This window comes from Pimephales promelas, chromosome 5, assembly GCF_988280905.1.
Source record: "Pimephales promelas chromosome 5, fPimPro1.hap1.1, whole genome shotgun sequence".
In the NCBI taxonomy this organism is placed as follows: domain Eukaryota; kingdom Metazoa; phylum Chordata; class Actinopteri; order Cypriniformes; family Leuciscidae; genus Pimephales; species Pimephales promelas.
The window spans coordinates 29,982,751-29,995,748 of record NC_142773.1 but is presented as its reverse complement, the minus strand read 5'-3'; the positions used below and the strand labels follow the sequence as shown (position 1 = coordinate 29,995,748).

The following is a 12,998-nucleotide window of genomic DNA, read 5'->3' as shown; positions in this document are numbered from 1 at the left end:
TTTCACCTGCAGTCTTTGATGAGTGTGAACCATAAAGATAGACTCTATCTGATCTGGATCACATCCAGCTCAGAGTTGTGACGCTTTCTGGCTCGGCAGCCAGAAAACATCCAGTCTAACTACCAGCAGCTGAAACAAGCTATCATAAAGGAATTCTCAGAGTCTGAAAACGGACTGATCGCTGCCCTAGACACCAAACAGGGCCAGCACGAAACTCCCTATGTTTACTACCACAGACTCAGACACTGAGTGATTACTTCGGAGCTCGCAACAAACCTGGGATGGAGAAGGACACCAGCTTCAAGAGCCTTTTCCTCCAAATGGTGAGTCACCATTTAGGCATTATGGCCTAGCCCCCAGACAATGCCTCTCCAACAACTGCGTGATCTGATGCAGAAGGCCTTTAACAAACACGAGGCCTCCTCAAAAAGGGTTTGTAAAACCCCAGTGATTCTGAACAGCGAAATCCAGAATCCAAAGCTAGCACCAGAAGGTGTCACTTTGCCACAATGCAAAGGCGCTTTTCCACTGCATAGTACGGTACGGTTTGGTTCGGTACGTCTCACTTGTGGTGCTTTTCCACTGCATGGTACGGTACAGTACGGTTCGCTTCAGGTCGCTTTAAATGGTACCTGGTCTGTTGAGGTTCCAAGCGTACCGTACCGGTACTAAAATGTGACGTGAAACACTGCAGATCACTGATTGGTCAGACAGAATCGCCATTCCCTGCGTCACTACTAGAGTCATTGGATTTGCGACACGAGACACTTTTTTTGCAGTATTTTTGTTTTGCTGCCATCAGCCTCATTTTAAACACATTTTTCCGTCTAGCAGTTAAAAACAACCACATACCGAGAATCAGGAACACCATCCCCTCGATAGTCTCCATTGTTCCTGTGTTGTGGGTTTGAAAATGTGGCGCTTTTAAGATGATGTCATGGCAGTAGAGGCGCACGCAAATATTGATCAGTCCCACACACTTTGAAGGGGTACTACTGCGGTGGAAACGAAAAGCGATCCGAACTGTTCCGCGCCGAGTCGAAGCGTACTGAGCCGAACCGTACCGTACTATGCAGTGGAAAAGCGCCACAAGAGCCTTTAACAAAGCCAACAGAGGGCAGAACCGTTACCATGGCTATAGATCTAGACACAAGACCAACCACTGGGAGGAGACATAGAAAAGAACATCCTCACCCAGCAAACACCACAGACGTCCCACAGCAGTCTAGAACATCCTCTTGTACACCTTTCAAACAGATGCCAAACAGAGGCTGCATAAAAACAGCTGGAAACACCTGTGTCTGAGTTACAAGAGCTGCAAGCACTAGCATAAGAACTCCTTGAATAGAACTCCCCTAAGGAGTACTGGGAAGAACAAACCCATGACTCTTGCAACAAACCCCCACACAACTCAGGTAAGCTCAAGTCAGCACTGCTGCCAAAGCACAGTGACAGTGTAGACTTCAGACGCCTGGTGACTGGGTGCAGAACCAAGGGCCAACTACCACCTGCAGCCCTTTTGCAACCAGTACTAGGTCAGCCTGAAACTCTCTCCACACTACACAATGCTCATAACCACTCCCTGCAGCCACAAACAAGCAACTGCCTCTGACGAACTGACTTCATAATGACAGGTGACACACTGTCAAGGCACCTGCTGCCTCAGCACCTGCTGCAGAGACCGGGACTTGGCTACTATCAACATCACCCACCGTGGAACAACAACCACTCCAGTAGAGACAAACCAGAAGGGTCTCTGATCGTTCTGCACCTTTGAAGTGATTTGTTAAATGAAGTTAACCAGATTAACTGATCCAAATATGAATAATCAATTGATAGAACAAGTTATGATTGATTATTAATATTTCATAGAGCTAATTTACTACACTAGGTAAAGTCCCGATTATCCTAATGGTTCTACAGATCATCTTATCAGATGTCCCTGTGGTGTGAGGTGTGTTAAGAGTTAATGAATCCACTCGGAGGAACGTCGGAACACATCGATCTTTAGTCGTAAACATCCAGCATGTTGAAAATTTACAATCCGAAATCCTGTTGTGTGGGGGACACCCTGAGGACAAACGTGCAAATACTCTGTAGATTGTCACATGGAATGAAAGAATCCACCAGGGGGCGATCGAGACATTTCGTCTCGTGGTCCAAACACTATTATTGGTCGAAACACTACTATTATCATCATTTATTCTTGTCCATTGTCTGCCACGTTTGTTTACTCTAAAGTCACTCTTGACCATGAGAGATTTTGCTATTTTGCATGCTGCGTTTACACTGGCACAAAACATTTTGTACTCAGATCTGAGACAGATTGGAAATTGCAGCACATGTGAGCACAAACATCCTCATGGGATAAGTTTTTTCCGCATCCGACCTGAGCCACTTCCAAATGTGTAATCAGATACATATCCGATATTTGAACATCCGACCTACGTCTAAATACGTATACGATTCCAAGCCACCACAAGGCGAGGGCGACACTTTTGCCCACAAAGATAGCTTTTTATTGCTATATTATGAAGCAGATGTGTGTATGCGCTTGCAGCTTTTTTATTGAGGTGGGAACTTTAAAAGAACAGACATTTCCTGATGTTGAGTTTATACAACAGCTTAACTACTTAAAGGATTAGTTTAATTTAGAAATTAGAAAAACATTTTGCTGATAATTTACTCACCCCTATGTCATCCAAGATGTCCATGTCTTTCTTTCCTCAGTCGAAAAGAAATTAAGGTTTTTGATGAAAACATTGCAGGATTTTCTCCATATAATGGACTTACATGGGAACCAGACGGTCCAAGGTCGAAAAGACAGTTAATAACAGTTTCAGATGCAGCTTCAAATGTCTTTAAACGACACCAGACGATGAATAAGGTCCTGCGAAACGATCGGTTATTTCAAAACTTATTCCAAAAATTTAACTTTTCTAAGGACAAATGCTAGCCTTGCTCTTTTCTGTGAGGCGCGTTTGTAACGTCACGTAATACGTAATTACGTTCAGAAGGTCACGGGCGACGTAGCCGGAAGTACAGAAAAATCGTCCGACATCGTTGTTTTACCTTTTAATTCCTTTTTTTGTAAACGGCCTTGAGTTAGTTTGCACGTTCAACCTATGCGTTCAACTTGTAAACACTGACTCTGTACTTCCGGCTACGTCGCCCGTGACCTTTTGAACGTAATTTCGTATTACGTGACGTTACAAACGCGCTCAAGCCCCCTGTGATATCTATGCGTGCACGTGCCTGAGCACGGTCATTCAAAACCAGGTCTACCACACCACGTGCATGGTAAAGCGATCACTGACAATCATTTTCGATGGGACTTAAAGTAAACACAGATATCGGATGCCTGTCTAAAGTAAATGTAAACAGGCGGGCCAAAAAATCAAATCATGGTCAAAAGATCGGATCTGTACATTAAGACTTGCAGTGTGAACAGTGTGTGTGGTGTGCTGGCTTGGTCACAACATGGCACTAAACACACTTCCTGTTCCTCTCTTCTTTTTGCTGAGTCAACAAGTAACCTGACATAAATGAGGCAATAAGAAGCAAATTCGTTAACTGAGTAATATTTAACTTTCCATCAGCATCTGGATCTTCATCTGATCACCGTCCACAAGCTCATTTTTCAGAGAAACCCATACTGAAGTCGAATCCCAGAGGATCTGGATATGGCAGGGCACAGAGCTGTTCTTTATTAACTTTGGCTGCTGAAGGGGGCTCCATTTCCACCTTCTCACTTATTTTCAGCTTAGAGTGAAGCAAAGGCGGTTAACATCCTGGTGTTGAGCCTCAAAAAGTTTTTTTTTTTCATTATAGGGTTCAACAGAGGTCATCTTTTGTACTTCATATAAGTACAGTTCAAGAGTGCCATTCTCTGCCATTTCTGTCTGAATGTGTAGCAATTTCACAGCTTATTAAATTACTTTTTTTTTTTAAAATCAGCAATAGCCTAATTCTTTACCACCCACATACATAATCAGGGACGAACAATGTATTCAATACAAAATTAATTAACACAACGGAGGGCATAAAAGCCTACGTAGAGATGGTTTAAATTGCAGGCACATAATGAGGAGCAATTACGGTATCATCTAATCTATGGGAAACAAAAGGGGGATGCATATGCAATATCAGACTTCATATCCAAATGACACAACCTTACCACAATAAAAATGACTTCCTGATGAAAAAAGTCTGAGCTTATTCATAGAGTTGGATGCAACAAATCATTAAAATATTGCCTAACACCCTCAGCAACAAGTCATCATTTCTCAGATAAGAGAAAGGCGAGGAAAGCGAGAACATCAGTCGACAAACTCACTCAGGTCCTGCAAATATACATTACAGATTTAATCATTTTTAACTTGTTTGTTAGTTAAATGAGCCATGCTCACAATTATAATTGTATTTTTCAACATTAATTATAAATGCGTGTTTGGGGTGTGTGGGTGTGAGAGAGGACATGCCAGTCGAGGTTGGACTGCAGGGCTGCATCTGGTGAGATGCCTCCTCATGTCATCTCCTCTAAACACCCAGCTCAGAGAAAACAGGTCATCAGCACCAGCATGCTCCAACAATGGCTGCCCGTGGGAGCTGTCATGCCCAGCGCTCCGAGCAGATTCATTTGGGCGATTTACTAGAAACCAGTTATTTTATAACTGGGATATGCTGTCCCCTACTTGCATCAGCCTGAGCACTTGGGCCCTCCAATGTCCATCACTTCTCAGATCAGATTATTAAAAGCAAGAATGTATCTTGAGAGAGGACACAGATTGTATCTTTACAGCTCTACAAAGGTTGAAAAAAATATCAAAAGGAGCCTACAAAGTGCTTCAAAATGTCTCAACCAAAAACTGTAGCATTTCATCAATATTTATCAATAGTGACATATCAGCCAACAGACTTGCACAGAAGCTTGAAGCCAATTCAAACTAGGCAATTTATTTATTGATTATTACAATTAATGGAAAAGGGAATGTTTGAGAATGTAAACTGTTATTTCCTATTGACATACTAAAACTAAAGATATTAATTAAATATATTAAAGATACACCAAATGACCAAATGAAATGACCCCCTCACATACTTGATTATCCCATTTCTCAGAGGAATTCCTGTTAATAGCACCATAATTGAGCTTTGATAAATGTTTGTATTGTTAGATGTGTATTATAGTTCAATGAAAATTCAATTCTCACAAGAGGTTCATATATACATATCTGATCCCACTTACCTCTCAGGAGTAAGCTCGGCTGCTTCAAGACAGCCTGGAGTAATCTTTGTTCTTAAAGAGGCTTTAACTTTGATACTGCCATTTTCTTTTTATTTTCTGATACTAAAAGTGATAAGCTTTTATCTCAAGCTTGCTTCAATCAATAAAGATAAGTATAATTTTTTTTTGCCGTGTAGGTTCCCACTACAAACTAGACTGTTTTTTTTTTGTGCTTTCATGTTTGCTTTTTTCAGCATTTTGTTTTGGGTTTGACATGTGTGTTTGGTGTTTATCCCCTCCATTTTGATTTACTGTTTCTTTGAGTGTAATTCATGACAAGTGTAATGTGACTAAAATCTAATTAAACATCTAATTATTAATTTTCGCCTGGTGTTGACATCTGTCAGAGAAAGCACTTCACAGAGGACCTTGACTTAAAATAAGAGCAGAATTAAATGAGAACTTATGAAATTAGGCACAGTGTTCTGCATGCATAAGTGTGATGGCTCATTAATTCAACCCTAAAGTGTAAATTCTGGACTGTTTGAATGCACGTTCCTCCATGCCGATACCTGTCACCTTGCTTCTAAATTAGGCTACATGTTGCCTTGACTCTCAGCGAGATGTGGCAGAGAGTGTGGGTGGGAGGATGGGTGACATGGAAAGAGCTAAATCGCAATGGCCTGGTTCAGCTGTACCATTGTTTGCATTGCTATACATAAAATCACACTCATCGGCATAAATCTCCATATTTAACTTAATATGGTAATTTAGTCTGAGTTCACATGGAGAGCTGTTGCTTCAAAAGGAGCCTTTACAGGTGAGATAAGGACCCCGTTTTACTGGGCTTCATAACACAAGCAGTTACCCAGCTAACTAAGAACATTTGGTAACGCTTCCTTTTACAGCACAGTACTTACCTAGAAAGTACTGGTTAATATAAGGTAAGTACATGTGTTAGGGGTAGGTTCAGGGTTTGTAGTTATTACCCAGTAATTGTAATTACTATAATAAGTACATAGTATGTTGGGTAACAGGACTGTAAAAGGAAGCGTTACCGAACGTTTTTGCTAATGTTTGCTAACGTTTTGCTAATAATCTTATGTTATGATCACATTATTTCTGAATGTTCTCTAAACATTTAAAATGCCCAGTTTTTAAAATGCTTTAAAGTGTTTTATTTCTTGGTTATGCAAAAAATAAGCAAACATTGATTCTGTTTTATCATTCTCCAAACATTATGTGAAAGTTACTTCTGAATGCTTTCTGAAACAAGTAAAACAAATGTTAGATGAACGTCTAGCAAAAACATTTCAGAAAAAAAAAAACACTCCATAAATATTGTTTTGAAAACATTATTAAAGTTCTATTAGTGTTACTAGAGGAAAGTTTGTTCCGAACTTTAGGAGAACCTTGGCAGAATGTTAGCAGGGCATGTTCCCCGTTAGCTGGGTATTATCCATCTTTGGTTACTTTCTGTATTATATCATCAATACTTCCATCAATAAAATATTAGCTGAGCGACTCCATTGAAGTGCAGTGTCTATGTGACCTGCCTGCACTCATGTTCTTTACCAGACGAGTTTCATGGAGGGGAAAAGCATGGGGCGTTAAATACAGACGTGGACAATAACCCCAGTGCCAAGTAGACTCCTACTGTGTGACTATATATAAATGCTTCATACTTTACTGTAGTCATGTATTGTAGGCATGTAGTCAACAACAATTGGCAAGCACATAGTGGTTTGATACATGCTCATTTGCAGTGCAATCAGCTAGACCACAATCGGCAAGACTTCACATGCAGAAACACATACAGAATGGCTTTCAAAACTATAAGAGGCTTAATGAATTAGATTGTAAAATATAAAGGAATAAGAGAGCGCTTTATATTTAGACATGAATTTCTTAAATATGCAATGGTCTTAAACTAAAGTCAGGAGATATGAAATGCATCTTATGTCTACTTCAGTTCACACAGCAAGTATCTGTCGGCCTTCAGTATTCTTCAACTGCTCGTAAGTGCAGTTATGTACTGAAGCTTTGGAAAAAAAAACAATGGTTCGAAAACAAAAATATAAAAGGGAGGCGAGCAACGCTACGCATTTTTCCACCTTCTCCTGCGCTGTTGTTACCAAGCAATGGGGTAAACAGCTGTTGCTTTAATGACGTAATCACACTGCGGTTTGAGCTCAAATCATTTAAAATGAGTTCAAACTCATATCACACAGCAGGGGGAAGGGGGAGGGGGGAGCGATTGAACTCGGATTTGGAATCGAACCAAGTGTGAAAGCACCCTTAGGGTTAGTTCACCCAAAAATAAAAATGTTACCATCATTTACTCAACCTCATGTCATTCCAAACTTAGACTTTTGTTAATCTTCAAAACACAAATTAAGATATCTTTAAGAGTTTCCTCCATTGTCCAGGTAACTAAAACATAAAAACATTCCAGCACCACTCGAGCAGTTTAATCCAAGTCTATTGAACATATACGATCGCTTTATTTATATAAACAGATTTAGGGTGTGCTCAGGTTTGGTTTGATTAAATTGAACTGGTGCGATTGCTTTTGAATAAGTGTGAACGCTGTCATCTGAGCGAGTGAGGGCCGAGAGCCCAGAAAAGGTGGGTCTCGGTCTGCTTCCAAACAAACTCTAGTGCTGTTTGACTGAAATATGAACGCAACAGGGACTAAAGACACCTAAACGAAACAAAAATAGGATGTGACGTCACAAGATATGACTCTAAAAAGAACAGAATCCTCAAGCATACCTGTTTTTTCTCGTCATATGAGATACAGGCATCACAAACACTTTCTCCTTGCAGCAGAACTAATGAACTCCTGGTGCTGCTTTGACATCTTTACACATTTCAAGCTTTTCACGAGTTCTCAGGTGATAAATATACCATCATATGTATGCACATACAACAAGCACACAGCCCAGCACACATAATTGTTTTTGATGTTCGGTAAGTTCCATAGCAAAATAAACGTCATTAAAGCTGTTCGTTGGTTTGTTATAGCTTTAGGGTCAGTCTTAAAAACGACAGCGTGAACACTAAGATAATATTAATTAAGATAATTATTTTTCTTTTGTGCGGACCAACTACAAGTGTAACATTTTTTATTTACGTATAAACAATGATCAACACACAGACATACATATGGTAAACACGAAAACTTCCAAATGCATTGTGCAGAATGTGCACACATGACAACCGATCGTTTCATGTGACATCCACGAGCTTCCATGTTTACCATATGTGTTAGAAGCCTGAATTAAATCTGTTCATCATATTAAGCGATCATAGCTCTTCATAAGACTAAAGATTTATTCCACTTAATTAAAATGGATTAATTTTTAATTTTACGTCCTACGACCTTTTTGGATCTTGGTTATCAGAAAACCAAACTTTAGTGATGTGGAGACTCAAAAATTCACAATACATTCAAATATTAATTTTGCAGCAACACAATGAAAAAAATAAATAAACTAACAGTGTCAAACAGCCCAGATTACAGGACGGCATGATTCAGCAACAATGGTTGAAAAATCTATTATGTCAACCTAAAATCGTAAGTGTTTGAAAAAACAAACAAACAAACAAAAAAAAACTACTTTTATACAACACAACAGTTAGAGTTTTAGAGGTTTCCCATTCCTACAGGGTTTTTGCACACTACGGGAATACATTAATATATATTATATCCATCAACATATGACAACCAAATGTAGACCTTCAACTTGCACAATCAATCTCAAATTCTATCACTTAGCCTGACACATTTCCTGTGTTGAATATCAAGAAATTTATCAGTGAAGCAAGCTATTTTTAAATTGCTTTTCTTTGTGAGATGTCCCCAGACTGGTGAACCTTTGCAAAGTGCCACGTGCAGCACATGTCTCAACAATCCTCCCCCTCTGAGAGAACACATTCCCATCACCCTAAACAATGTGACACCAACAGGATGGCACCAAAAAAGAAAAATAACCCGCCAAATCAGCTGCCTAATTGGAAAACAAAACAATACTTATGGTTTACGAAAATAACCAGGATTTGGGCTGTATTGGTCTGGTTATAGTAGCCTAGTTTTGTGAAGTGGGCTATAAAGTCATTCCATTCAGCTTTCCCACTACTAGCTTTTTAGAAATGTATTCTACTCTGAAAATGCCAAATCTGTAAATATAATGGTGTCATACTTACATAATGGTGTCTTTAAGGCTTATCACAACATGCCTCGTCTTTGCAATCATTATATTATATATTAGACCATAGCTTTGATGGCCTCATTCCAATTTAGCAATTCCACATCCCTGGACAGTTTGGACAGCATCCACATACAACCCTCAGGGTTAAAGACTTAATATCACTCTATTAAACATGCTGATCAGAACTCATTCAGCCTTCCGAAGACCCTGATGGGCTGACACTGTGAAACTAAACAGGTTTATGTGATCCTGTTCATTAGGTCTGTCACTGAGGTAAGCATTGAGTACAACTATGGGCAAATTAATGTACTGACCCGCAAAGAGAATGCAACTTCATGGGTGAGCCAAGAACCTCATGCACCGTAAGATGCCACCAGGGAAATATTTGCAACTACTTTTCATACAAGGCGATCAATCACCCACTAATAGCATTTAGTTCTCCGTGAGGTATATTCTCAATTACAAGTATAATGGATCTGAATGAACGTCTACACTATTCCCATCAACTCTTCAGTCATATGAGCTCGTTTCAATCCAGAAATCTTTTCATTTTTTTTCATTGTACAAGTCAGGTCACCTAAAAAAATGAAACACTGAAAGTGATTACTTTCCTTGTTCTGTTGCAATATATGGATACCAAGTGTTTTGTGCCAGATCCACCATGAATATGAGCATGAGTTTTACAGTGAAAACAGGATGACAAATTAGCTCTCCAGCCAACACAATGTGTGTGTGGCCTTAATGTGTCAACCAGTCCAAACTCAAGAACATGCTTGGAGTGTGTCATTCAACCACGCTGCTCTACACAAAATACGTGATGCATTTTAAAGAGGACAAGCAATAAATACGCGACCTTAGCTCTTCAAATCAGCACAAGTGCCATTGAAAATAATAGCTTACCTCCAAATTTGTCCGAGCTGTAAGATGTGAATGACGGACTGCAACAGCCAGATACAGAGGGAACAGGATGCTGAGCGTGTCTTACTATTCCGGGCTGCAGTAGCGCTGTTGATGCTGTTGCTTGTGGTGTTGCTCTTGCTCGCCGTGGACGCCTGTCTTTGAGGCGTAGACGGGTGGGCTCCAACGTCTCCGTGCGAAGCCGAGCTGCTGAGCAGCTTCCCGTCCATGTGCGAGCAGCTCGCCGCGCCGCCGCCGGAACTCTCCTCGGTGCTGAAATCATGCACGAACCATCGGAAACTGAAGACCTGCACCGAGAACGAGCCGAGCACCACAAAAAACAGCGTAAGCCCGAACCACCAGTAGTCGCGGCGGAGGTAATAGTCGACAGAAAGCCAAACATCAGTGCCCACATCCGCGAAATACACCGTCACTGCGGCGAGGATCCACAGGCAGTCCCAGACCGTGTATTTCTGCTGCTCCCTGCTGAGGGGGAGACATGTCGAATTTGAGCCACCACAGCACCGCGACTCGCCGTTCACGAAGTCCGCCTCTCCGGTTCCAGAATCGGGCTGCGATCCCGGAGCGAGCCCTTGAACCGAACCCGAGTGATCCGAATTCTGCAAAGGCGTAAATGCTACATCGCTCTTTTTCATCTTTAGCACCCCGTCAGATTTCGCGGCCATTGTAGCAGCTTTGTCTTCCCACCGTTTTCACGTCTTCTCCTCGGCTTCTCTATTCCAGGCGAAGAGACACTGGGCTGGGCGACCTCCTCTTCCGCCAGCTACAGCGCCGCCTGCTCATAACAAAGCAACACTTCCTTTCGGTAGCGGGTACGAACCATATGCTCTCCCATGGCTCCTACTTAAAACTATGACATCATTGCTTTGCAACTCTTCTTCAGGCGCACATCATGGTGTTCAATATCCAGCTATCGCAGCGCAGCACAGCCTTTTGCTAACTCCACATTCGTGCATAGAAAATAAAGCCAACGGCAACGGTACATTAAAGATGTGACTGCACGGTTGCTATGGCATTTGTAAACGTCCAGTTTCGATTCGAATTCCACCCACAATTAAACACCCGTCTAGAGCGGAGGCAAGCGGCGCGTTAAAAAGTAAAACGCTCCTAATAAACACTACGAATCGTCCGTTGTGGCGGTTTTCTATTTTTCATGCACTGCTGCACATCTACTGAAGACACTTTATTATTCCCGAACCGTCTGAAAGAAAATTATGTTAGTTACAAATATTCTGTACCTATTTCTGTGAATTGTATTGGTTACATTTTTTTAAATTACTTTTGACTTTTCAAACCCAGATGGTGACGTTTCTATATGTTTCATAGCGTATGTCGTATTGAGTTGTATCAATGCTAACATATTAATAATAATAATAATTATGTTATATAATAATTACATTTTGTGCTCAAATGCAATGGTTTCCTTTAAAGTTGGATACAGTTATTGGCGGTTGCTGAAGACAGCTGTAGTCTTCGAGCTTATAGGCCTACAACTGATTTATCCGTGTTTTAGTAACGTTCTGTTATGACGTGCACCGAATTCGACGCTCACGCGTTTTCGGTAAATAAATATAAGTCGTAATATTGTCACATTTAAATCTAAACAATAAGAATGGACATTTTTGCTACCAGCTACGAGAACATAGGGGTAAAAAACCCTGTAAAAATATCTTCCAAACGCGGTCTCGTCTCGTACAAGAAAGGTTCAGCACCACGGAAAGCTCCCAGTCTCAGTTCATTATTATGTCTCATTGTGGGCCAGGCCATGCAGAAGGTCCGCCATAAACAACGAGTCGCGTCTGAGCTCCATATATCACTAAGGACGCTCCAGTGCCATTGGGCGCATTGTGCTGGGTGGGCTAACTGGCGTCATTACTGAATTTATTGGCACCCTTGAGTACGGCGCTGTATTGTCGACACGCCCTCTGCTCGCCGGTTACACTTAAAGCGAGTGACAGCTTTGAAAAACACCCTCTATGAGTGGCACACACACTGCATGCTGCTAAGATATTGTATTGATTCAAGTTTAACAGGGAGAAAATTAGCATATTACGCCAGCATATGCTGCCAGGTAAGGATCACATGAATTAATGAGGCACATCGCCCACAAAAATACGTTAGAAAAGATAAATCAGCCAGGCTCTGACGTAAGCAGCTCTAACTCTGATTGCCACGGTCTTATACGCCTCAGGTTTCGCATGCTGTTTGGGATTGGGCACTGGAACAGATGGCATCAAACCGTCAACATACGTGGGCAATCGTGAATTGACTTCAATAATAGACTGGCATCCGAGATGCAACAGAGATTATATTGTGTATTTAGACTAGGGCTAGGCGAGGTAACTTCGCGAGATTTGCAAACTACCTTTGTGGTTACTGCTTTTATTTAAAAACTGGTGAAACTTTTGAAACAACAAAGTTAGAGAGAAAAATACTTTTGAATATTATGAATACTATGGTATTATTTTTACCAGCTTTTAGTTCAGCATAAAATACTGCCAGGCCCTTCAATGGCTTAGCCACTCTGACAGTATGGTACCTGAGCTTCAGAAATGATGCCATCTGTCATCATCAGACAGGCAGGTGTAAGCAGCCTGTGGTGACTTGTGGGCAATGTTTTAGCAGATCCATTTAAGGCT

General features: G+C 41.0%; 1 protein-coding gene across 1 annotated transcript in view; it reads right to left on the bottom strand.

The window, feature by feature from the left end:
* The window catches only part of xkr4 (XK related 4), a 55,881-nt gene extending 43,379 nt beyond the window's left edge, over positions 1-12,502 (bottom strand). The window contains exon 1 of the mRNA XM_039675673.2: positions 10,342-12,502. Within this exon, the coding sequence (XP_039531607.1) occupies positions 10,342-11,024 (683 nt within the window). The 5' untranslated portion in view covers positions 11,025-12,502. The remainder of the gene's footprint in view (positions 1-10,341) is intronic.
* Positions 12,503-12,998: the final 496 nt, after the last annotated feature.